A 26,192-nucleotide genomic window follows, 5' to 3' on the forward strand; every position below is an offset into this window, starting at 1 on the left:
ACTGAGTGCTATTGAGTGCTACTGTGTGTCACCAGAACAGGCTTGGTGACATCGAACTGAGGGCTAAAAGGAGCAAGAGATAAGCAGAAAATCACAGTTCCCCACTGCCAAGTCAAAGCAAAGCTCAATAACTCTGAAATATGCAAGCTGGCAATGAATTCTGGGAACTTAACACTAATCTCATAGTTTTCTTCTTGCACAAAGTTAACTACAGAAAAGAAAATGCAGCAGTCTGAAGAAAAGTTCATAAAAAGTCCAAGCTGGGAGAAGAGGGGGAAAAAAAGGCATCAATCTGAAGCCAACTCAGAATGTGCGATAAAGTTTTCCAACATCTGAAGCAATGGGAAAGCAGTTTGGAAAACATCAAATACTGCACCTGGCAGATACATTAAAACTCACTTATTTCCATTCCACAAAGGGGAAACAATCACTATTTGGTGACTAAAACTCAGGATTATTTTCATTACTAGTTTTGCATACAACTACAAATTCAAATGTGGAAATGAACCCAAATAGAGGAAAGTGAGCCAGCACTGTCAGCACAGATTAAACGAAGCAGAAGTGGCAATAACACAACCTTTCCAGAAGAAGAGATGTTCATGAAAAATGTCATTTCCTATTTCAGTAAAGGTAGAACAGAATGCAGAAGACCGTGTGAACTTCTCAGCTCCGAATTACGTATTTACACATTTTTAAAGTTCCAGAAACACTTTATTTATTTAAAAATGGAGTTGTAAATGCATATAACAAAATAACATACATAATAAATGTAACAAAAATAAATAAGGAGAACATGTTCATATAAAATAAGAACATAGTAATGCAAAATGCTTCTTACAGAACAGAAAGGTATAAACGCCTGAAAGAACACAAACAGAATCCTGCATGAAGAGCCTGCACCTCCAAGCCATCCTTGCCATCTCCTACTTCCCACTTGAGTCTGCAGAAAAATTATGTTCCCAAGCAATAAACAAAAGAAGGAATTATGGTGATGGTTTGGTACACTCTGTTTCAATACCTAGCTCTAGTTTCTATTTGTTTTTGCCCTTCTGCACCTTCTAAAACTTTTCTTGTAGCCTCTGTAAACTAGCTTAGTTCAGGCTTCCACAGTTAGCTGGAGTAGAGCATATTGAGTCGTATGTGAAGGCTGTTTGCTTTTAATTCTTTTTTAAAGAAAATATGAAATCCATTATACAACAGATTAGTGGTTTTGTTTTTACATCTCTACAAAAAAAGTTTTTGCGTTTTTATTAACTGGTCCAACTTTTACTGACTTCTGAAAGCCTGTACAATTTAAAAGTGTACAGAAAGTAGTTTTCTTTTAAACAAACGTCATATAGGATTATTGCTGAAATATTAAAGACCATTTCATAAAAGCTGCAAAACTGTATCTTCAACCTTAATATATAGAGACCGATGCAAACATAGGAAAATTCCAGTCTATTAGTTACATTTAACAGAAATAACATTCCTCCAAATTACAGTGTTCTGGAAATACAAAGTAATTTACTTTTATTTTTATTATTATTTCCAAATGTTAAGTTACTGGGACAACTTATAAGGAAAATAGGCTTATATAGGAAACTTTAAATAGACTTGCTTTTCAGTGGTATAAGCAAAATGTCTACGTTAGCAGTCATCTTCCAGAATCCTTTTAAATATGTAAGACAGAGACAGTTTTACTAGCAAGACTACAGGAAAATATACAGAAGCAAATTAAAATCATTTGCTTGGGAGTGCATGTATTGATGAAGGAAATTATGACAATTCTATGTCCGAATCCCCAAAGGAAATTTTACATCTCATCGTTATCTCAAGGAATAGTCTTTTTTTTTTTTTTTTTTTTTTTCAGAAGCTTATGTTGTATTTGAATTGATGAGAGCCCATTTGCCTGAATATGCTTTAAAATGTCCCATGTACCTGTATGATTAAATTTGTTTTTTAGTTTCAACTAACGTTTGGGCAGAAATGAGATATGAGATACTTGTACTTTTATGAACATCAAAAAGACATTTGAAGATCAAAAAGTGCCAAATAATCCTTTCAGAAAGCGGATTAAAACACTGCAGTGTTAATACAAGTATGGTATTATCAGTTTTCTAAGTACACCAAAACACCGTTTGCTGTTTAATGACATCGATATGTTCACCTACCACTCCCAGCAAATCTTAGTGCAAACATAATACGTGAAGTTTGTAAACCCCAAGACAATTTACGCAGCAACAAGGTCATACGAAACACAGAACTGTTTGAGATTCTCGGCACACAAGAACGAATGCTTTCTGAAATCCTTCTTACCTTTTGCAGTAATGTGTCACTGTAGCCAAAGATAACGTTTCCTATATAAATCATCTAAATCAGAATCGAATGCAACTGTTCAACAGTTCTGTACAAACTTTAGAGGAGGAGATCCATTAAATAGAGTAGCTTGGCAAAGAGATTTTGGGGTTTCAGTAACATTAAATGTTAGACTGCTCACATGGCTTTTAAAAAGAAATTAATCTGTTAAGGGAAAACTGCCGATATAATAATTTCTTTGCAAAGCGCACAACCACAAAGGGCAAATCTGCCACAGTCTGCTTTCCTACACTTGTATCTATGCACGTCCTTATGATTTGAAAAGGATTTGTGTGACAAGCAAAGAATCACAGTTAAAGAAAACTGGTTTAATAAAACAACTGCTGTTTGACCAAGCCTTTTTGTTTTGTTTTTTTTTTAATTATAAAACCGAGATTGTAATCCTTCCATTTCTAGACATTCCACACAAAGGGTGTTATTACCAACAGCGAGATGTCATTCACGCACAGTGGCATCTTCCTCTTCGCCGTCTGGGTTAAACCTACTGAAATGTATGCTGAAATCTGGCTCGGATTCAGCAGCCCCCAGTTCAGCGGCAGCAGGGCCGGCAGCAGGGCGGGCAGCCCGCGCCTCGGGCTGGCAGTTTGGCTGCACCTGGGGACGGGCGCTCTGGGAAACAGGACTGGCCTTCTGCTTCGGCTGAGCTGGCACGATGGGGCCGGCAAATCCCAAGTTGCTCAGAGCATCCAAGGTGCCATCGGGGTCAATCATAGCATTAATAGCTAAGCAATTAAGAGAAGATTGAAAGGAATGAGGTAGAAACCATAAAAAAAATATTATTTCATGCACTGATAAAAAATGTTTATTCTTTTCACATATTAGCACCTCCGTCTAGAGTAAAAGCCTACAAACAATCTCACTAGGGCACAAAGGCACACATTTACTGCCCTCACATGCTATCTAGAGAAGTCTGCTGTTTGCCAGGAGCCCACATCAAGGATGTGACAGAGAGGCTGCCAGACCTTGTATGTTCCACAGACTACCTCCTGCTGCTGTTTCACATTGGCACAAGGGACACAGCTGTCAGCAACCTGAAGAATATCCACCACAGGGACTACAAAGAGCTTGGAGCAGCAGTGAAGAGCTTGGGAGCACAGTTTTCTCATCAATCCTCCAGTTTAGGGGAACGGGGAGGGAAAGGACCAACAGAATTAAGAAAATCAATAAATGGCTAAGAGAGTGATGTTGTGAACAGGCCTCTGGCTACTTATGTCATGGAACTAATTTAGAGATATCTGGTCTTCTGGGGGAGAATAGGGTTCATCTGTCAGACAAGGGGAAGACCACAATTGGCAGCAAGCTTTCCCATTTAATCAGGGGGACTTTAAACTAGAGCTGCCAAGGGTGAGGATCCTCAAATCACTGTGCTTTGAGGCTGACACTGGTAATGGATGCCCTGGGCTTGGAGTAGGATCACAGGCCAGTAAGACCGCCCCTCAAATACTGGCAGGCATGTGTCATCAACCACATTGCTAAGAATTTTGTGCCAGTGTTGTACCACTCTCACAGTAGACAAATTTTTCCTAATGCCCAGCCTCCTCTGAAATAGCTTGGTGCCACTTCTGTGTGTCCTGTCATCAGTTTCCAGCAAGAAGAGATCAGTGCCCCCTTTTTAAAATATTCTCAATTTTTAAATTGATTTTGATGACTGCAACATATGCCTAAGCAGCAGACTTTGTCAACATAACACTTCCTTTTTTTTGTTGTTCATTTTTCAGATTAAAGTCTTTGAAAGATGAAAAACAAAGAAAAAAAAACCGTTCTATTTCATAGTCTGTGGATTCTGCAATTATGCAGAACAGATCCAGTAATGTGAAGGGAAGATGTCAAGAAATAATCCTAAATTTTCATTTTATGGTGTCAGATAAAATTTTTAAAAAAGGTTTCCTTAGACTGTGGCCCCAATGCATTCCTTATATTGAACTGTTCTACACATGAGATTATTACTGACGCATTAATGTCATGTTATGAGGATTTGCTTGCATCCACTCTTCAAAATTCGCTCACATAAACGCGTCTCTTAAGGAAGTTTCACAAATAATTATTTTGGGAGTCTCTGGACTATTTCATTTTAAGTTAAGCCTTTTCTCACCCACATAAAAATATATCAGTATTCTGTTTTAATACAATTAACTCAGTGATGTTTCTTAACCAGATGTGCTGGTAATTATACAGTGTAATTTATGCAACTGATACTTATTTTAATAAGATGTGACATTTGTACTTGTTTCATGCTATCTACATATAGATAAAAGAAACTGGAAACAGACAGCAATGACAGAGAGGAGTAAAAAAGGATCCGTACCTTGGAGCTGTTTCTCAACTCGTTTTAGTTCCTGTAAGATTGATGATATTTCCTAGGAAAGAAATAGATATTCCAAAGCTCAAGAACTTGCTTCATTAAGGAAAAAGACGTTCAAGCTGCGTATCAAATAAGTTTCCTCCCCAGATTCTGATATATTTGCGTTACCCCTCCTGGCATTGAAAACACCTTCTGTGGGTGGGACCAGGCCATTTGCACCATGAGTCTCAATGATTAGAATGGCCCTCTTGGAAATAAAGAGTTCTTCTTGACTGTTCAAATTTCCCAAATCAACAATGGCTCATTTTACTCCTTACTTATTTGCCTATGCTACTTTTTCTCAAGCATTGACCAACAGACATCACAGCAGTGTACAAACGAGGCAAACTGATTGCAAATTTACAAGGAAAAGTTACAGTATAAACCCAATATTAACAGGGTAGACAAGCTGACTCATAACCGTGTTTAGATGTCAGTCAGAATAGTCAGCAAGATGACTGCCCTGAGATTTTGTCTTCAATCACTGGGCCACTGTGAGAGTCTGCACTGTGCCACCACTGGGCCCTCAGCACCCATTTGCCTGGGAGAGCCCTCTGAGCTGCGCTGCTTGCTAGCACAGACATAGCCATAGCAACGCGATCAGAAAGGCTACAATATCATCTAAAACGTGGTGCAGTGAATAAGTATGTAAATCCTACAGCTGAAAGATCCTGCCTGAGAATACTGCTAATCTGATTGCTGGGGAGAGCAGAGAATTTTTGTGGGTGGCAAAGAAATGGATTATACTGTATTTTACAAAGCCATTATCTTAAAGCAGATTCCTCATTTGAGCTGGAAATAAATGTACCAAGGTCAAAGCAAACCTGTCCTCTGGTAACCCCTCATAAGATTTTGTGGTTTAAAAAAAAAAATCCAAACATTGCTTTAGTATGGATTTGAATGATACATTACTCTGAAAACTAAGTAGAAAATTGAAAATGACTGCATAGATCAAGCAATTCTAAACAACATGAGATGCTTTAATGCATTGTAGGAATAAAAAAAAAAAGCAAAAAGCAAATCCTCACAAAAGCCTCAAATGCCAAAATGTACTGGGAATAACTCGTGCTCTGTTCCCTCACACTGCCACACTGCCTGGTCATGAAGCAGCTCCAATTATGCACAGCCAGAATGCTACATGAACTCTACCTGTAGATGATACCCTACAGTTATTACTTGAGAACAATATTTATATTACACAGATTAGAAGAGTGCTTTTATTACAGTATGTCTACAAATTTGTTTTACACCCGTATATTAAAATGTAAATATTTCTTTAAATATGAGAAAACAGTAGATGAAGTAGCATTAAAATTGTAAAACAACTTTATTTGAAAGAAACCAGCAATCAAACTGATGGTTACTGCCTTCTTTTAAATAATAGTGCCCAATGTAGTCTGTATATAGTTTGTATCCTTTTGCATTATTCTTTATCTGAGAAATCCCTCAGAACAGTTACTTAGGAGAGGTTCTAAGATAGCAAGTCTTAGTAATCATTTAAAAAGATTAAGCTCTTTATTGAAATAGATACTGTCAAAGTGAAACCTTTTACAGATAGATGTTAGCATCATCAGTGAAAATACCATTTTCTTCTACTTATTATTTATAAATCAGATGAGAAAAAGGCTCATTCTACCCCAGAAAAGATAACTATTCATACCATACTTGATGTTTTCACAATAGGAACTTCACTTTCTGCTCGTAACTTGTTTTCAATTTCATCCCAATTTCTGTCTTTGTCCTTAAATAATATTCTAAAAGAAGGAAATACAAGGATAGTATGTTTAGAAGTAAACAAACTAAAACATAAGGATTAGACACAAGTTACAAAAAAGCAATGTAGTGAGTACTAAATAAAACTGGAATCTAAAATAGTGAAAACAGGCAGAAACCCAAGATTGAATCTTCTGAGTAGCATACAAAGGTTCAGGAATACCCATATTTACAATAAAATGCAAGTTGTGTAGCTAAATACTTGCTTATGGTGTCGAAAAGTTACAGTTCCTTCTTTCCTTCAGCACAAAGATTTATTTATTTCATAATCCAACTATTTAATAGCAGAATTCCCTGTTAATGTTGTATTTTGAAATAACAGCAAAATACACGAGAGGTTAATACTTGTGAACTGAACTTCTATATTTGTATTTTATATTATTTTGGTGACAAATAAAACATTTTTGGAAATACATCCCACAGGATATAATTTTTTTCATACAATGGAGTATCATCATATTACATGTTTAAAGAAGTCACTTCCAGCGTATGTAAAATTCCAAAGCATATTATAAGATTCCGAGGAAGTTTTTTGCTTGCTTGTTTCTGCCTTGCTTCCCTGCTGTGAGAAATATTTTTTTTTGTGATATTGCAGTATCATAAAAATCATTTAAATTGTGTATAGTTACACTACTGAAAACACAGAATTGGTGGATATTTAAGGGTATTTTTTTTTCCTTATTTTAAGTGATGTCATAATAATATTAGAAGTTTATATTCTAAATCAATTTCTTCTTTAATTGCAATAATTAGGTATTGACTCCAGTTGGAAATGTGACTAGCAAACATTAATGGTATTTTAGACTTACAAGAATAAACACAGCTGTACTAAAACTGCTAAGCAAACAGACGGCCAAGCAAACAAGAAAACCATTTCAACATCATAGTGTAACAGTAGTACACTTTAAAGGCATTACTGCTATTAGTAGGACTCTGAGAAAATAACTTTTTAAGGGGGAAATTCACAATACTTTGCATCTCAGAGGCTTCATTTAGCAGTAAACACCGTGAGTAGAAAAATAAAGAAATTAGGGTGACATTGCTTGCTTTTTCATTTACCTTAAAATTTATTTAAAATGTTTTTATTCCCACTATAAAGTAGACTGGTCAATTTGTTTTTTCTATGATTTTGGGAAGCCTACTTTATTTTCTCCAATTCTGCATTTAATACATGTTAATCTCTTATGAGTAGCATCTCTGTCTCCTTTGCTCCTCCTCCTTTTAACCGCACTCAAAGGACATATTTTCTAAATGACTGTTTGCTGTAAGGAAAGCCAATAGTACAGCATTTGCTTTATACAGTACAGATAAAACTCTGAAGGCCTTGTCACTGAAATTCATACTTACATCTCTTCATAATCTCCAAAAATTCCTGCAAACTCATATGGTATATAAAGATAGAAAAGCAAAAAAAAAACCCGCATACATGCTTCCCGAGAAGTCACCAGAGTAATTCATTAGCAAAGAACTGGGTGCAAGATACATGGCAAGAATGCCACACAATTTTCCATTACAATGTCATTTTGTGTATACTAGTGGGTAAAACCAAATCTGATTAAACACAGCAATGAATAAAAGTGAATTATAAAAAGGAGCTTAGCCAAGCCAAGCTATGACTTTATCCTGAAGAAAAACAGATCTATAGAAAGGGCTTTGTGAAAGGAAAGAATTGGGCACTTGAATCTGTTTCAAGTTGAACTCAGTATACTAGAACCTGGAGAAAATAAAAACAGCTTCACCACTTTTGAGAGAATTTAGCCAAAGAATAATGCTCCAAAAGCTTCTCTCAATCCTATGTCTTAATATAAAGTAGGAGCGATCATAGAATCAGAGACTATCAGCACGGACTTCACACAGGACCAGCTGTGTCCATCACAAATTCACCACATGAAGAACATTTCCTTCCCTCCCTCTGATGAAGAACAAGCCTCTTCCAAAGCCTCACCTCCTCATCTGATCTCCTTACTGCAGAGGCAGGCTCACAGAAATTGAGTGCAGTCCCACAGAATTAGCTTTGAAAGAGCAGCTGTCCCCCAGCTCCTTTCTCTCATCTTCCTTTTGCCTAAGGCAGCCCACCAGAACACTGACAAGCACATCTCACACAGAGCTGGGATGGCATGTGTTGCTATCTGAGAGGTCACTGCTCTCAGACCACAAATGTGAATCCTAAGCCTGTAACCTTAGTGCTCGCAGCCCTGACATCCAGCTCCAGGCAGCAGGTGATGCCAGAAACCCTGGGCCTGGGCAGGCTGGTGGCAGCACGACGCCTCTTCCCTCAGCTGCCATGGTGCCTGCAGCTCTGCCTGCACAATGGGTGCCCCTGTGCCGACAGAACTCTGTATAAGTCAGAATATTATGTTCAAATCGGAAAACAGAAATGGCAGCTCCAATGAAATGGGGAAGAAATTAGTCAAGCAGGAAGACACGTATTTCCCCTTCTTTTCCTCACGCACATTTATTTTCATGACTGAGTTCTGCTCATTATAATTTCTGACACATCTTGTCAAGACTGAAAATATTTATCTTCTTAATACTTCAGCCAAAGCAAAACTGGTATTTTCAGTAAAACTAGCTACTGCAACTAAAATATTACAAAAAGAAGCATTGACATTTACAGAGAACATTTATTTGTCCATTTGGACTCAGACAGAATGGATGTCATTTTTCAGTATATATGGTGGAATCCGTAATTGCTGTAACTGTCCCATACTGTCTCTACTCTTGTGAGATGAGGTTATATTGGTGAACAAAGCAACTTGAGGGAGAACTTCAACAACACAGTCAAGCACACTGGCATCTCTAAAACTTCCTCATCTCCTTTCATGGTCAAATACTCTGGAATTGTACACAAATGTTAGCTTGACAAATCCTGATTGATTCTCATCATATCTATTCTGGGCAGAAATGTTAAACAGCTTAGCTCCAGGGAAATAAATAGAAGCATAGCAGTCTACTGACCTTACTACAGAATTTATCTTAGCTTTGTTTTGATGTACATAACTCACTGCTCCCTTACACACTCACTAAAAAAACCAATTCTACAACTATTGTGTTTTTCTAATTCGAAACACCAATGACATTATGAAAAATGTCATAATATTATTCAAATCCATTCTGAGTAGCCAGTAAAGGAAGTCTTGATCACAGATCTGAGGAATATGCTAAAGAAATTCTCCAATGAACATATTTTTATGGAAACACGTAATGCTATTCTCTTTAAATGTACACATGTTTATCCCTATCCTCGTATGTATCTTTTCATAAATAATCATAGCTTTATTGCATTAATTACAATGTAGTATTACATAGCCATTAAGCTCAGAAAGTTTAGCAAAAAGTATAAGATGATATTACTGTTTCTCAGAATGCATTTGCATACGTAGATTTGTTTAAGTTCGTTATACAGTACTCTCAGATTTTTGTGTTAAATAAACTACAACTGTGCTGGCAAAATACTTACAGAACTTCTAAGCATCAAGAAAAATCTACAAAAAAGAGTAGAGCATCTATTATCTACTGCTTTTACAGCATTTTAAGATACGTATCATCCCACAAGCCTACCATAAAAAAGTCAATCAATAAGTAAGATTCTTGTTCCGCTGACGCAGCTTTAAAAGGAAAAAAAGATATACAGGTAAGCAGGGCTCCTCATGGTTGTCACTGAATTTTCCCAAAGAATTACACTGAAGACAAAAATTTATGTAATATTTTGGTAATGCTTCTATTTACAGTACGTTTAATGTCTTTTAGAAAAAATCCCAAATAATGATCAGATTAAGTTATTTCTTCGCAAGAGCTTATTTGCTCATTTTTTGAGATGAGCTATTCAAGTAAATGCTACAGTGAACTCAAAGGTAGATTAGTATTGAGTAAGTTGTGAATTTCTATGTAATTTATATTAAGTTCTGCACATTAAAGTCTAATTCTTAATTTGACACAGTGCTCTGGGTTTATCCAGGCAGGCGGCTCAGCCACACAGCCATTCCATCACTCCCCACTCCCAGTGCAATGAGGAAGAGAACTGGGGAGGATGGAGGGGAAAAGTAGAACATATTATACATTTTTTTAAATATAAATCTCAGGTTGAGCTAAAAACTATTTTCCAAGACAAAAATAGGAAAAGAGAAATAATAGCAATGACAATGATATATATATAATATACATGTTTACAAAAAAGAGATACACAACAATTGCTCACTGCCTGCTGATCAATGACCAGCCAGTCTCCAAGCAGTGGCATCTCCCCTCAGCCAACTCCACCCACCCTCTGTTTCATTGTTCCACACGCTGTCATATGGTACAGAGCATCAGTTTGGTCAGCTGTCCCTGTTCCGTCTCCTCCCTGCTTCTTGTGCACATCTCCCCCAGTCCTGCCACTAGCAAGACAACATGGGAAGCTGAAACAGCCTTAAATCTGCACAGCACTGCTCAGCAACAACATTGATGTCTTATCACCATTGTTTTTCTCCTAAAACTAATATGTAGCATCATAGCAGAAACTATGAAGAAAATCAATTTTGTGCCAGCTGAAACCAGGAGGATATCAGCTTCTTGCACTATCCCGTCAGTGAGAGAACTAGGGCTACATGAGAACCTGGGAGGGGACAGAACCAGGATACAGAGTTTCTGAGAGCAACTATATTTTAAACCTATGTTTCAAAAATTCATTTACAAATGAAGTTGACAGAGTAAAAGACATTTATGTACTTTCCTTAAAGATATCTAAACAAATAACATCATACATAAAGTTACATGTCTTGAGAAAACCAAGAAATGTTTTCCAGTATTATAATCCTGCAGCCTCAAAAGGGAAACGCGGAAAGACGAGCAAGATGCATGTCAGTCTGGAAACACATACTGAGATGGTGGAAATACCATGCTCACAAATGTTACTGGTAACCACTGGTAAAAATAGAACAGACTTACAAATATCCAAGATTTCAATACGTGGCACTTCCTAGCCAAACTGATCAATTACAGACCTACTATGTTCTCACACTTAAAAAAAAAACAAAAAAAAAAAACCATGGCATTAAGTTCAGCCAAGTGTCTTTTCTTCTTAATATACACTATGTTTAAATTATTAGCTGCAATAAGACACGAAGGAAGGACATGTGAGTTAAACAACACTGAACTTTGCATTTAGAATTTTCATTTCCTCTTGTCAACTACAATGGCCACCAAATGTTACTGAAGTTAAATGCAGCTGTTGATAGAGAAACAAGTTACCATTTTTGATAGGTCTGGACTTCCTGTTAGCTACTATGACATTTGTGCCAGGAATCTAGCTATCTAAGCAGGACTCAGTAATTAAAAACAACAGATGTCATCATCTGTTATTTTAGTTATTGTCTCCAGAGTAAGTTCTTTTTCAGAAGGATTTAATGAAACCGTTCTCTCTCCAACTGTTTTTCTTCCTAAAATGGTTGATCTCTACATCAGCTTGGCAAATACACAGTTTAGCAAAGTTTTAACCTTATTTTTAAATTAAGGGAGCTTTATGATGTTTGTGCAGAAGTAATGCAGATTTTATACAGCATTTCCATGCTTTGGAACAGCTCTTCTGCTGGAAATACGTTGAATATTATCCTGTCCATGCAAATTTTGCTGATATTTATCTTCATACAATAGGAAACACATACAAATAGTAACAGAAAAACAATTAATTTGAAATCTCCTTAATAGTAAAAAAATAAAATAAATAAAAACTCACCATAACCGATGTTGTTTTTTCAAAACACAAGCTGCATTTGCTCTATTTGAATTACATACATCTCCTACTAGCATGAATGTCAATGTGAGCAGAACGTTTTCAAAAATAACACTAACTTTAAAAAGAAAACCCACCTGATTTTGCCAGCTGTTTTGTCTATGGATTGTCTTATTTTGCGAGAAAACTGGAAGACTGAGGACAACAGCAAACTATCCCCCATAACCTGGAATAAGTTTTAAATAGAATTAAACATAAACAATTCCATACATTTCCCATTTTTTTAACCTTAAAAAATATTACTTGTGTTCTAATTAGTATTCTACACAAACGATCATACTAAAACATTTTGCAAATTAAGTAACAAACAATTTTTTCCAGTATTTATGCTACCTGGTACAGGTAGGAATGAAAGGATAGTGTAGAATGCTAAGCAGAGAGATGATTATGAAAACCTGAAACATAACCACTGCCACAGAGAAATTTCTTTTGTACTTACTTCATCTCTGCTCCAAGTCCTTCTTCGGGTAATTGTTGGGGGATCCATGGCATCTGGCAGCTGAGGTCTGGCATCATTAGGCTGACCGTTCCCCTCTGGTGGTTTGGCGTGCACTAGTGGAGGGATTTTTCTAAAATTGAGACTTTCATCAAATACTCGGTCAACCAACTGGAGAGTAAAAGAAAAATGCAGTTTATTAAACCAACTGGATATGTGTAATCTTTTCTCCTTTTCAGGCAGCTTTGAAGAAGCTAATCAAATAAAAGTCACTCTGTTGACTTCTGTAGTATAGTGTGATGCCACATTCAAACATAGCAATGCTTTGTTAAAATGTCTTTTTTTTTCTTTTTTTTTTTTCCTCCAAACAGCAGATACATCTACAGGGCAATGGAAATAAGGTCATCCCACAGAAATTTCACTTACATACAAGTAACATGGATAATTACCTACAAATTGGCACTAGAAATTTATTCCTTTAATTAAAGGAACATATATGTGTGAGATTAGGTACAGTGCAATCAAATTGAGATTTTTCCCAATTAGTCACAGTTGCAGAAACACCTACGCCTACTTAAAGGAAAGACTGCCACCTGCAGCAGCATGTACAACTGTACAGCATTTTTTAAAGAAAATAAACTGTAGTATAAAAATCACAGCAATCTGACTACACCTGAGAAAATGAGCACTACTTGCTGAAGTTTAGCTATCAAGCTGTAAGAATTAAAGATAAAGGCTGTGTGAATGTAGTTATATTTTTTTCTGAGTACACAACTCACAAGTTTCTTGTCACTGTTTATATCTTTTTTTCCACAGAAAAAGTCAGTATTATACTAAACATGGTCAAGTAATTATTAACCAAACTTTACGTACACAAAAAATGAATAAACACATTTTGAAAGGACTAATATGGATTTTAAAATGCAGTAAACATTAGGGTGAATTGTAATATGGAAGAAAGTGATGATTTAAGTTCAGATTAACATGAATACCAGCATTAGAACTGTGATGGTTACTAAAAGAAGTTAGTCAATATATTCAAGCACACCAGATATAGTCAAAGAAAATAAGAATTAATACAAGCACAATACAAACTTCTTTTAAGGCAGTTTTTACGACATTATTAGGAAAGAAAATGTGAAGTTATTGTTAGCTGATGGTGCCTAAGCATCTCAGTTTCCAGAAAAAGAAACCTCAATATTACCTGTGAAAAGAGTATATATTCCTGCATATGTCACTAATACTTTTAAATGCACTTAGATACTACCCAACAGTATCTAAGGCTAAGGACAAGAAGGAAACAAATAATCATCCTGTCCTACGCTTTGTGGAAAAAAAGAGACAGACAGATAGTGTGCATTTGTGTGGTATTTTTTACGATTTCTGGGTAGTTTATCAGAACATAAAAGAACTTTAAATTAAAAATGAAGGTAGAGATTATGCATACAGGTTGGGTGGAAATAACTAAAAAAGGCTATGCAAAATGCTAAAAGCAAAAGAAATAAAGAAAAGAAAGAACCTTATGCATTTCTCCATGAAGATCTCCTACCTCTTCTCTAGTGTCTATGGCAGAGCCAGGGGTGGTGGCAGCAGTGCTTACTGTGGTACTGGGGGCAGTGCCTGATGAAGTCACTGAATCTATTTCTCCCGCTACATCGTTGATTTCCCGTGCGATGAGAGCCAGATCTTGACTGATCCTAGTAACAAAGACAGCGTTACACTCTTGTCTACAAATACAAACAGAGCAGTAGAGCCCAGCCTGCAGCCTTTCAGATGGTGTTCCAGTTTTTGACGGTAGCTGAGTTATGAGGAGGAGTATGCTTTTCAGAACAGAAAGTGTATGCATAGAAAAACAACAGGAAATTCTTAACTGAAGCTCTTAATAATATGCCCCTATAGAAGAAGATGGTAGAAATCTCAAGAGAGTATCCTTGTTTTCTTCCTAGGATTCCCAGGCAGAAGTGTGCAACACAATCAAGTTCAACGTAGGACACACTGGAAATACTGTGAAAATACTGCACAGATGTCCCATGAAGACACCTTTAATTTGTATTTCAGCTTATCTACTTGCAGAGAACTTCTGCAAGACCTCTTATTATAAAGCAGCCTTGCAGCTTGCTCAGATTGAACTGCTTACGTGTCTAAAATTCATGATCAATACCTCAAATCCCCGAATTCAAAGAAGAAAAGCTTGCCATTTGGAAAAACTAATGTATGATGGCATTATAGAAACATATTCAACTCCTCAGCTGAAAGTTCTTTTGACTAATTGCTATCTGAAGAGCTCTGAACTACTGCTGTCTCTCTCTGCACTGCCTCTGTCTTTCTACCACATCACAACACAGCTCTGCTCTGCATTTTGCTCAGCAGAACGGAATCATATGGAGCTTCCCTAGCCTTTCTTGCATCTCTCTTTCCCCAGGAGGTTCCAAAAGACATTTTTTAAAATATATTTTCCAAGTTTATTAACATTTGTTAATTGCAGAGTCTGTGAAAAGCGTAAGCTGGATCATTCTTTGAAGACCAGTTTAAAGAACATGATGGTAACATGGAAGAAACAAAACGCTTGTCATATAGTCTCAACTTTAAGATAAAACCTCCCTAATCTGATCAGTCATTCAATTGATCTTAACAAAAATCAACCCTCTCTCTCCTGTCCTCTCAAATCCTTTGCAAAGACATTGTTAAACGTGTAACCGATGACTGGCAAGCATAAATAAGGAATAAAAATAAATAAAAATAATAATAATGCAACTGCAGAAGTGAAGGAAGCTAACAAAATTAGTGAACTATTCCACCTGTCTTCAGTTGACAGACTTGTACGCATTCTCCTGTAATGTACCAATTACCCTGGTCACCCATTCACTTCCACATTTAAAAGCGACCTATTTTAGTAGAGTGGATGCAAATTTAACTAAAAATAAATAAATCTTAACTCACAGAATTCTGTAAGAGTTGAACATTTCCATAGATGTGCATGTGTGTATAAATACACATATATGCACAAATATGAATATATAAATATACAACATTTCTGATGTTAAAGCACTTTTCTTCATCTGTGTTCAGGAGGACACAGTATCACCTAAGCTACAATATGGAAATTACACCTCTGAAGTTTCTAAGCCTTATACCTTTCTGATTTTAATCATACCTTCTTCATATTCTTGCTATTCAATTATAATTAAATTCATAACCTGTTAGTTCAAGGTGCTTCTCACAACTTACCAAGGCTGCCTTAAGTATTTTCCCTTTGCACAGACTACACTAGAAGAAAATGTTGAAAAATATTATCAAGAAGATGGGAAAAAAAGAAATAGTTACTTAAACTAAGCAACACAGTGCTTCACAGCTGTGAGACCACAGCATAAGATAACTTACACAAACAACACTTTTCTTTTTTAGGCTTCCAAACTAGGTTCTGTGAAAATGTTCAAAACTTGAACACTCACACCTAAGTTTTAGACAGGATTTAAATACTTACACAGTTTAATTTACTTTGAACAAGCTGCTTTCATTGCCTGGGTACTGCATGATATGGGAATAATTAGTAGAGTGTAGAAGTGACTGCCTTTTCCATGGCTCTCTTGAAGCACAGTGCTAATAGCAATAATGTAGAAATTGCGACACTAGTCTCAGGGACTCACAAGAAATTACTTTTGTGATCTAAAATCACATGATGTCTAACATGATCTACTGGTCTCTCAGAACTTACTTCCTCTCTGACACGTACGCCCTCATCTGAAATTCTTCCTCACTATCAATGCAAACGTAATACAAAATTAGATACAATTCAAATACAGCTCAAGAAATATACCAGTAGCAACCAACAGTTCCACACAAAGTTCCTCTGCAAGTCCTACTAACGCAACCAGAAGCTGCGCTCTGGGATCTAGCTGTCATAACTCAGCAACGATCATCACAATCCGTTAGAATATGTGCAGGTAACACAGGTGTTCTGCTAATGTCTCACAAGAGGAATTCAAAATCACCCTTTCAGTTAGCAAATGAAAACCATGCAGAGCGATACAGATAATCTACCAGCTTACTTTCGCCTATTTATGCACCATACAACAGTCTGGGTACAAATCCTTGTTATTTTGGTGGTGCTGCTTTGAAACCAACCTTGCTATTTCTTCTCGGTGAGCAGTCCAATCACGTATGTAATCTTCCTGTTCTTTTATTCTGTGCTTGAAAGCATTGCTACTTTGAGTTGCTGTCCCCGTGCTCTGCAGTCGTGTGGTTTTCAGGGCTGGAGAGGTACGTAGACGGGTATGTTTAGGAGAATTACGGTTTGATCCAAATTCATCTTCTGAGGTGGAAGCATAATCTGTAGGAAAGCGCCTCCATCTTGCACTTACTAAATTAGTTTAATCATTAAAAAAGAATTATTATTGTATCTTTTATAAGGAAAAAAAAACAAAATTATTTCAGTATTATCATAAAAGTACACAACTATTAATTGCCAATCCCCAGATACCTTACAAAAAGCTTTTTTACTACATCTTAAAAAGAAAGCTACAGAAGTTGTGTTAAATAATATTAATAAAACACAAATTGGATGCTCTTTGTATAATGATGAGTGAAATAAGATGTAAAAGCCAGTAACTGTATATGAGCTCAAGCAAACTGTATTAAAAATCGGGGGCCCAATTCATTAACATTTAAGTATATAATCAGCTTGCACTTTTTCTGCAGATTTTTTTCCCCATAAGTTTCATTTAAGGTTTAAGTAGCACACACAAAAAAATATATAAAAAAATGAAAAGACATGAAGGAAGGACTGAGCTGGCAGCAAGCCTAGAACGCATGCTTACATAAGGAAAGCATTAAAAGCCAGGAAGATACAATTTAGCATAGAAAAAAATATTTCTAATACTGTGCCATAAAAATCAGCAGCAGATCTCCAGAAACCTTAGAGCAAAATGCATGTTTTCTCACACGTAGCACAAAGTATATAAGGCCACGTTGCTGTGGACAGACTGAAGTAGAAGAGAACTGGAAGTAGGAAGCTTTCTTCCCCCTAGGAATTAGTCAAGTCCTGTTTCAGACATTCTGTCCTCAAACATTCCCAGCAGGAAGAGACATCACCCGAGTGTAAAGGAGTGCTCATCACTGTGACCTGCTTAAGTCTTGCAGGGGATTTAATCCCCTAAACTCACTGACATTCATGAGGCTCTGTAATAACCATAGACATTTTGTAAAGTGTGTGATCGTATCTTGGTAATGTAAAGTGTTCAATTTATTCATAGTGGCTTTAGGATAGGAAAAAGAAAAATACAACTTGTAAAAATGACCACTCTCAAACCATTAAAAGAGCCAATACATTAGAAATAATGTATCAGTATGAATTCAGGCAATAAGTGTCAAAAGTCATTTTTAATTGCGAAATGATCTGTGCAGTGCCTCGAATGATTATAATGCTTATAATATGATACTGATGTCATAAGCTTACACCCCTTCCCTCATGTAAAAAATCCATTTTTAATTGCTAAAAACACAAACATTCTTGCACAATTTTTTCAGGTTTAAATGTAGACTTCAAATTGTGTCCAGCTCTACTAATTTTCAATTTTTTTTTTTAACTTATCACTATTCTAACTTTATTGAAGGAAAGAAAAAGATCTTTCCAATTACTGCATTCTTTTTAGAGGTTTAAGTTTGTTTTGATTAGGGAAATAGAACATAAGCAGAAAAAGCACATTTCCCCACCAATAGCATGCAAGCAACTTGTGACTGAAGTCCAAAGAGATTTATGAGTTGGGCCCACATTTCATTATCAATTTTTGTTTACATATTTTGTCCGAGTTCAAATGAAATGCATCAAAATAAATATAAAATTGATCATAAAATCTCTCAAGTGAGCTAGTCCAGTAACTCAGCACTGTACAATGAGCATATGTAGTCATATATTTAAAAACTAAAGATTGAATGAGAAGTGAAATATCAGAAACAGATTTGATTTCTAGTACTCTACCACTGTAAGTTTCAACATCAGGATCTGGGTCTGGGAGAAGCTTGGGTTTCTCTGTGTACAAAATAGTGTTTTATCATGTTAATTTGCATTAAAACATTCAGATAAGAATCATTTGCTTAAATAAAATCTATTGATGAGATCAGTATTAATTCCTCTTTTTCCACACAGCATTGACTCATACTTTTTAGAAAAAAATCCTTAAATTATACATTAAATCAAAAATAAAGAACTTTGCAAAAGCTTCAGCATTCCAGAGATACTATGCAATTGAAATAACATCAATAGCAACTGGCTACATAGCACCACAAAAGCAATCGTGAAAATTCATTATTATGATCGTTTTAATGTGGGAAAAATGTTACTGCATACTTAACAGTTGACAAATGTTACTGGTGGCTGCTGTGTGAAAGCACAGTATGTTGACAACACCTTAATTTAGCAAATGACACCACGATCTTTTAAAATTTGGGAGCAGATTTACTCAACGTATCCCTTACAAAATATCCTCATTGATGCACTGCCATCTCAGAGATTGCCTGTTTCAAAAATCCTCACATCTGGTGCTCAGCACTGCAAAAATGCTAAAGGTCAGATAAAGGTTGTTTTCCGTGCTTGAACCCTTTGCTTTTTCTTACAGGGATACCTCAGCAGCTTTGGTGAACTTGGCTGCTAATTATTTGCAATGACAGCTCGGTCAGCAAGCTGGCAGTGCTGCCACCACCAGTCACTCACCAAGGTCTCTCTGCTTTAAAATAATGCAGAATTTTACAGTTGCAGTTGGCACTCTTACGCTAAGTCTGTCCTCACAGCTTTTTCTCTGCAACATGTGGCTCTTCTCATAACATCATCTGCAATTTTCCTCCAAAATTCTGTCTTCTCTGTTTTTATTGATCACCCTATTTTTTAATCGAGGCACTAAATAATCAAATCTTTCATTGCTTGTGCTATACACAGAATGACTAATTTGCTTCGGTTTTTCCCAGTGCTCTCAGTTATCATGCCTCCTGCCATGGGAACACCCTGGCAAATACTTCAATACTGATAATTCTCATCCAAAACATTCCATTTAGCTGCTTGCCCTTTCATTTAAAAACAAGCAATACTTATCTGCACAAAGGCTTAAACAAGTTTCTGGAAACTATGGACTTGCTCACAGCTCTGGCAATTTTAATGCTGTTATGTTGCGATCAATCCACATAAATGCACACTAATTAAAAAATTCAATCAATGCAGTCCTTTCCTCCCCACTTTTGTGGGCATGTATGTCTGAACAGTCAAAGAGATTTGCAAAATGTGAAAATAATTTTCTCTTCCATAGACTGAATCTAAGCAGCATGATTCCAATGCCAATATTTTCTTGATCTACAATGCTGTAATGTTAACTGCTCTGATGAGAAGGCCCATGGAACAGTCTTAACACTTCAATCACAACTAATGCACTAGTGAAAACAAGTACAATAAGAAAAAAACAACTAACTTCCTGGTAAAGATAATGCATTTTCCAGTCTTTCTAGGTCCAGGTAGACAAGAAAATAAGCAATAATTATGCTTGAATTAAATCTGCCCGAAGGCAAATACATACAAACACTTTGACGTACTTCAGGCATTTCATCAGTAATTTTTAAGAGCACAACAAAACATTTAAATGAATTGTTGACATTTCTAGAAACAAAATTATATTCTTTAAATCTAAAACATGCCACTGCTTTACATTTTATATATTGCATGCAAATAATACATTCAAATCAAACATTTTAAATATGTGTAAAATGGGGAAAATGATAGTGTTATTAATAACTTGACATGTTATCATCATTTTAAAAATGCCAGTGAGAAAATGGAGATGCAATGAGTAGTGGTGTGTGTAAGTGGCCTGCAGCACTAAATTTTACACCAGTTTTACAGCAATTCCAATATACCTGAAGTAAATTCTAAATGGCTTACATGCTACTCCTGATTTGGGTACGTACATTGATACTCTTGTTTTAATGGCATAAGCTAGTTCCACTGCAAATCTTTTAAAACAGTAGAGGTTTCTAATAGCTAGCTTATTATATAAGTTGGGTAGCTCATGAGAAGATGGCATCTTTTTCCCTTTGGAAAGCAGTACATTTTATACAAGGCAGAGTTAGCTGTATAATGCAGGTAACTGACATGAACGTTAAGGACAGACAGCCAGGACAGACTAATAGACTGGGAAATGAAAGCTGAAAGGACTCCACTGAACAGAATTGACAAATCACTTCAATGCAGCAATCTGGGACAAGTTTAGAAAGCATGGAGCCTTACAAATGTACACAAATCTCAACATCCATATACAGTTTTGGGGAGGAGGGGGGGGGCAGGGGGAAGCAAAGAGACAAGTAGTATCTGTGGTTTGCCTTTTAAAAAAACCAGTGGTAGCGGGATGAGAATTAGTGTTGGTTATTAAAAGTACAAGCAGTATTAATGGACACTCTTTGGATTAAAGCTGCCAGCTTTCAAGCTGCATGAGTGCAGTCAAAACTGATTAAAAGTGAAAGTATGTTATTTTTCCAATGACATCTTAGAGGGAAATATTCCGTTTTTATCAAAGGTTTAATTCTTTTTTTTTTTTTTTGTATCCTTATAGAGATCATATTATAACAGAATCACCTTCTTTGTTTTCTACTTTATTTTTATCTCTTCTGAAAATTCTATTTAGCTAATAAACAACACAACAAAAACACAGCAGTGTAGGAGAAACTGCTAAACTGCTAAGAATTCTAGTGGTACATTCATGATACACAAGCAACGGAAGGCTAGCAGGAAATATACCTAAACAAATTTATAAATACATGTATTCTAAATACGAGATGGTATATTAAAAATATAGTCTCAGTGGAAATACCTCAGCACTGGAATTAAGCAAGCTATTGTGATTTATTTTTTTCTTAGATTGTGCATTGGCTTGAAATACAGTCAGTACAGGCAACTCAAAAAGCAAGAAGTCACCAATTATAAATATTCATTTCATATGGTAGATAACATTTAGAATCACCACATTTCAACTTTGATTGATTTAATATTTCTGTTGGAAAAAAATCTAGCAACCTTTTACTCTGCTTGTATCTAAGGCAGTGTGTTAGCTTCTAACTGAATAGCAGGTTAAAATTAATCAACTCTATGGATTTTTTTTCATCCACATCTAAGATAAATTACAGTAAACAAGCTACCATTCAAAAGAAACACCATTTGGAAATCATGACAAAACCAGAAATTGTCATGACTTAGATATGAGAATAGAAACTACTCTAAGGCAAGGCAAATATAATATGAATTGCTTAACTTTAGTGTGCTTAGTCAAGTATTGTTTGTGTTTTCATTTTTTCCCTTCCTTCTTCTTTGTTATTATCCATACTAAACAAATCTCACTTTTGTGGTTTTAGAAGCTGATCTTAAATTATGAATAAGAATATCCTTAAACTTCACAGGGTGTTCCCTTAGGGAGCACTTACTGTATGCCAGGCTGGCAAATATACTTAACAAACTAATGCTGTATATTCTATGTAGTAAAAATGTTGCTGACCTTCTAAATATTCACTACTATGGCTTGAGCTGAGAGATTTCACTCTCGTGCAAATCAGTGCTGCCACACTTGAATACCTCAGTGTAATTCTTCGATACTGACTTCCAGTTAGACTAACATAATTTTATATACATATACACACACATGCATATCTCCACCCAAGAAGTTAAAAGATTAAAATTTCTTGTCTTTGTGACTTTAAGTGAGAAATGTCCACAAGCATCACCAAGAAAGCCTCCTACTTGAAAGAAAAAGATCAAGTCAACTAAAACTCAATGAATTGTTTGGTAAGAACAGTACCTTAAAAATACGTAAATAAATTATATATATATGTAGTATTGTAGAAAAATAGTTCAAATAGTCAGACATACCTGAGGGAGAATTATGAGCTGAAGCCAAAGATTTGGATTTTGAATCTGAAAGTCGAGAAATGCTATTGGCTCGAGTTCTGGCAGAAACTTTACTTTCTCCTGCTAATGTCAGCCTTGCACTTCTGATAATAGCTTCTGGAGTACGAGATGAAGCAGTGCTTCTGGTTATTGTCGCTTCAGAATCACTACGTGCTGATAAAGAGCCAAGTCGAGTTCTGCGGGGTTGAGCAAGTAAGTCTATTCTGGAAATACTCCTCCTCCCTGATGGAGGTTTTGACGTAGAACTTGTAGTGGACACTTCAGAAGCGACTGAAGCTTTATCGGCATCAGCAAGCTCGCTGTCTGAGGCTTCACCAAGTCGTGCTCTGCGCAGGAGAGAAGTCCTTGTAGGACGAGGTCTTGGAAGAGTGGTAGATTTACTAGATTGTCCGAGTACGACAGGAGAGCTTTTTGATTTAGCTGACTTTCCTTCCATTTTAGAATGCAAAAGTTCATCTGCTGAGGCAAAAGGAACTCTTCCATGTGATTTGCCAGAGTAGGTTTCCTGGTCAGATGATAAGATATCGGAAATGGCAGAATGAGGTACGCTAGATGTTTGGTCATCATCTGTCAAGTCTACTGATGGTTGTCTCATTCTTCCACTGGATTGCACAGATTTGCGAGCATCAGCTCTAGATCCACCATCTGACGATCGACTTTTAGTTTTCTTTTCCATCTTTTCTCTGGCACTTGCTGCAGAGGATTTTACAACATCCTTAGAAGGGGAACCAGAGGAACATCTATCTTTATATAAGGTTGTAAAGCTCTTTCGTTTTTGTGTGGATTTCCTTTCACTGTCACCAGTAACAAGACTGATTGTGCTGGCTGTATCTACATCTGATTCTGGTGATATGGAATTATCTCTGTTATAGCTAGGAGTCTCAGGACCTTCATCAGTTTTATTCTCCTCACGCAGTTTAGCTTCAAGGAAAGCCATTACAGCTTCAGTGTCTTTTAAAATGAGTGTTGTATCTAGACTGGAATCAGTGTCCATTGAATCACTTCTGTCACGTATTCTGTTTGCAGATGCTAAGGGGGCAGCAGATCCGCTTTGCTTATTAATGTGAGGAATAAGCTCTATTGGTATATTTGTGCTAGGCTTATCTATAGTAAAGCTGCCTTGCCTCACCAAAGGTTTTGAAGATTCCTTTTTTTCTCCTGATGCTTTAGGACTTTGTCCTTTAATACTTTCCTCATTTCTTCTTCTTTTTCCCTCACTTTGTGCTAGCTTCATTGCTGCTTTATCATGTCCAGGAGCTTTGTCCTGATTATCCAAAGTTTTGCGTGACACAGCAATCTCCTCCTTATCTTTCTCAACTAGGTTTGTAGCAGATTTTGTGGGTGTCCAGTGTCCTTGCTCCTTTCGTTCTTGTTGAATTTTCACTAGAGCTTGTTTCACCACAGAAGTTTCTCTGCCAGTTTCAGCTCTCTCTTTACTGGAAGAACTAGGGAAAGAGAAAACCTTTTCTCCCGTTGCTTTGGGTGAAAGACCATTCACAGTTCTGCTTGACTTAGCTATACTTCTGCTGTCAGTATCTGAGGCACGAGCTGGAGTTTCTTTCTCTTGAAGTTCAGTGTCCTGCTTTTCACCTATTTCTGATCTCTGATGAGATGCAGTTTTTGTTCTGGAGCTTTCACTCATTTTCTCCTCCTTGGGAAGTTGTGGAAGCGTCCTTCTCTTCCGCTCACCTTGGCTGGTCACAGACGTAGCTGAACCGGTACTTCTGATGGAAATACCAGATTCACTGATATCTGTGTCTAAAAATGAAAAAAAGAAAGCATATCTAAGAAGCAATTCAGTAGCAAGCTAAACACAAACATTAAATTAAGACAGCATAATACTAATCAAACAACATAAAACTGAAACGTCACTGGAACATCGGAGGGCAGCTCTGAAAGTAATGCCTCCTGCTTTATTATGTTGGCCCATGATCTCAGAGGCAGATGATGATGTTGGTGTGGCAGTAGAGGGCGAACCTTTCTGCCAATGTCCCATTATATTTTGTTGTTTACTGTTGTCTAACAGTTGGCAACAGAGGGGCAGTCTGATACAAAGGCATCTGACATGGAAGTGGATGAAGCCAAAGTGTGGAACTGAGCTCCTCCATGCAGGAAAAAATGACACCCATTGACATTTATTGATGCTTGCTGAACACTTCTGGAGACTAAACAGTGGATGAGAACACAGGGAGGCGGTGGGTGTGCATTTCAGCAGAGGCGACAGCAGTTCAACTCCGCTGGTGAAGATTTTTATGAGCATGACGTGCACAGTCTTGTTCATCACTGGTGAAAATGCAGAGGTAGTAGTGGCATCTATGTTGAAAAATATATATAAACATACATTGGTTGTTCCAGGAGAATAAGGTGTCCCTCATGGCAAGAACTCTCTTATCCCTTAATTGAATATTATCAGTTACACTGTATGTGTGCAGTTGTATGTATAAAACCACTACAATAAATCAAATACTTATCTTCTGCGTTCTTAGTTTTTATTTTTGCTTTGCACATCGTCACATCTTAGATGAAGGTGGCAAAACAACTTGCACATTTTTCTTGTATCACCTGTGTTAGGACACTCATTTAGAAAAGCAGGAGATACCACTGAAATCTAAACATTTCTGGATATTTTTTCATGGGAATTGATACTTTTGTAAATTAAAAAAAAATATAATATAGATATATAAAAATATATATATATAAATATATATTGAACAGAAATCAGCATAACTGATATTTGTGAAGACAGGCTTCTCTCAGACATACCTACAAGCTCAACTTGTTCGTTACCTATTCATTTTTTCAGATATCTAGACATTTAAAACTCGTTAGTAGTAGAGGTGTAGCATGACCCAGCATTGCTGACGGCAATGTACACACCTTTGGAAAGTTAACTACCAACATTTCTGAAGAAAATGTAGGCACCTAAGCTAACAAAGCAGACTTTGTGAATTCTTCTATGGACATACATATTATATACAACTTTCATCACAAGTTAGGTTTTTGTGTGCTTTCTGGATATTAAGCATTTTAGAATTCTTGCAATATAGGGGCATATTACACAGTTGTTAGTTCACTTAAATCAAAGTTCTTATGCTGGCAAAATATGTATTCATCCCTTCAAAGATTCTGGTTAGTGTTCCATCTAAAATATAGAATTTAAATGAATCCAAAAACCACATCATACCCGCCAGTTTGCAAGTTAACCATCCAAAGGATCAGTCTCATCACATCATGGGCTATTGTTTTAAGTACTTATATATATATTATATCTCACTCTGATGCTTCCAAGTAGTATAGAATTTACTCAATACCCATTATTCTGCATACATGATACATCAAATTATTTAATTTCCACCTTTCCATCTCCTTACATATTTGATATCCTAAAGAACAACATATTCAAAGTTCCAACTCTATGAGGGGTGCAAAAGCTCCTAGAGAAGCAGTAGTCACTGGTAAGAATTCTTTCATGCATTGACACAGACATTTAAACTACACAACATTAAAGGCAAAATTTCTTTGAAAACAATACAATGAGGCTCTGAAATTGGAAGTTCTTTTATTGCTTACTTTAATATAT

The 26,192-nt window shown here is 36.4% G+C and overlaps 1 protein-coding gene across 7 annotated transcripts in view; it reads right to left on the bottom strand.

Annotated features, from left to right (window-relative positions):
* Positions 1-806: 806 nt before the first annotated feature.
* The window catches only part of CEP170 (centrosomal protein 170), an 87,305-nt gene continuing 61,919 nt past the window's right edge, over positions 807-26,192 (bottom strand). For 3 of the 7 annotated variants that reach the window (XM_052695664.1, XM_052695626.1, XM_052695631.1), the window contains 8 exons: positions 22,574-24,370; positions 16,804-17,038; positions 14,198-14,375; positions 12,682-12,849; positions 12,320-12,408; positions 6,360-6,453; positions 4,664-4,715; positions 807-3,080 (listed from right to left, as the gene is read on the bottom strand). In XM_052695664.1, coding sequence (XP_052551624.1) covers positions 2,794-3,080; positions 4,664-4,715; positions 6,360-6,453; positions 12,320-12,408; positions 12,682-12,849; positions 14,198-14,375; positions 16,804-17,038; positions 22,574-24,370 — 2,900 coding nt within the window. In that variant the 3' untranslated portion in view covers positions 807-2,793. Of the gene's footprint in view, positions 3,081-4,663; positions 4,716-6,359; positions 6,454-12,319; positions 12,409-12,681; positions 12,850-14,197; positions 14,376-16,803; positions 17,039-18,243; positions 18,707-22,573; positions 24,371-26,192 lie in introns of those variants that run through there. The other 4 variants (XM_052695655.1, XM_052695649.1, XM_052695640.1 and 1 more) reach the window with 4 other exon arrangements.

This window comes from Tympanuchus pallidicinctus, unplaced genomic scaffold, assembly GCF_026119805.1.
Source record: "Tympanuchus pallidicinctus isolate F22 unplaced genomic scaffold, pur_lepc_1.0 scaffold1, whole genome shotgun sequence".
NCBI lineage: Eukaryota > Metazoa > Chordata > Aves > Galliformes > Phasianidae > Tympanuchus > Tympanuchus pallidicinctus.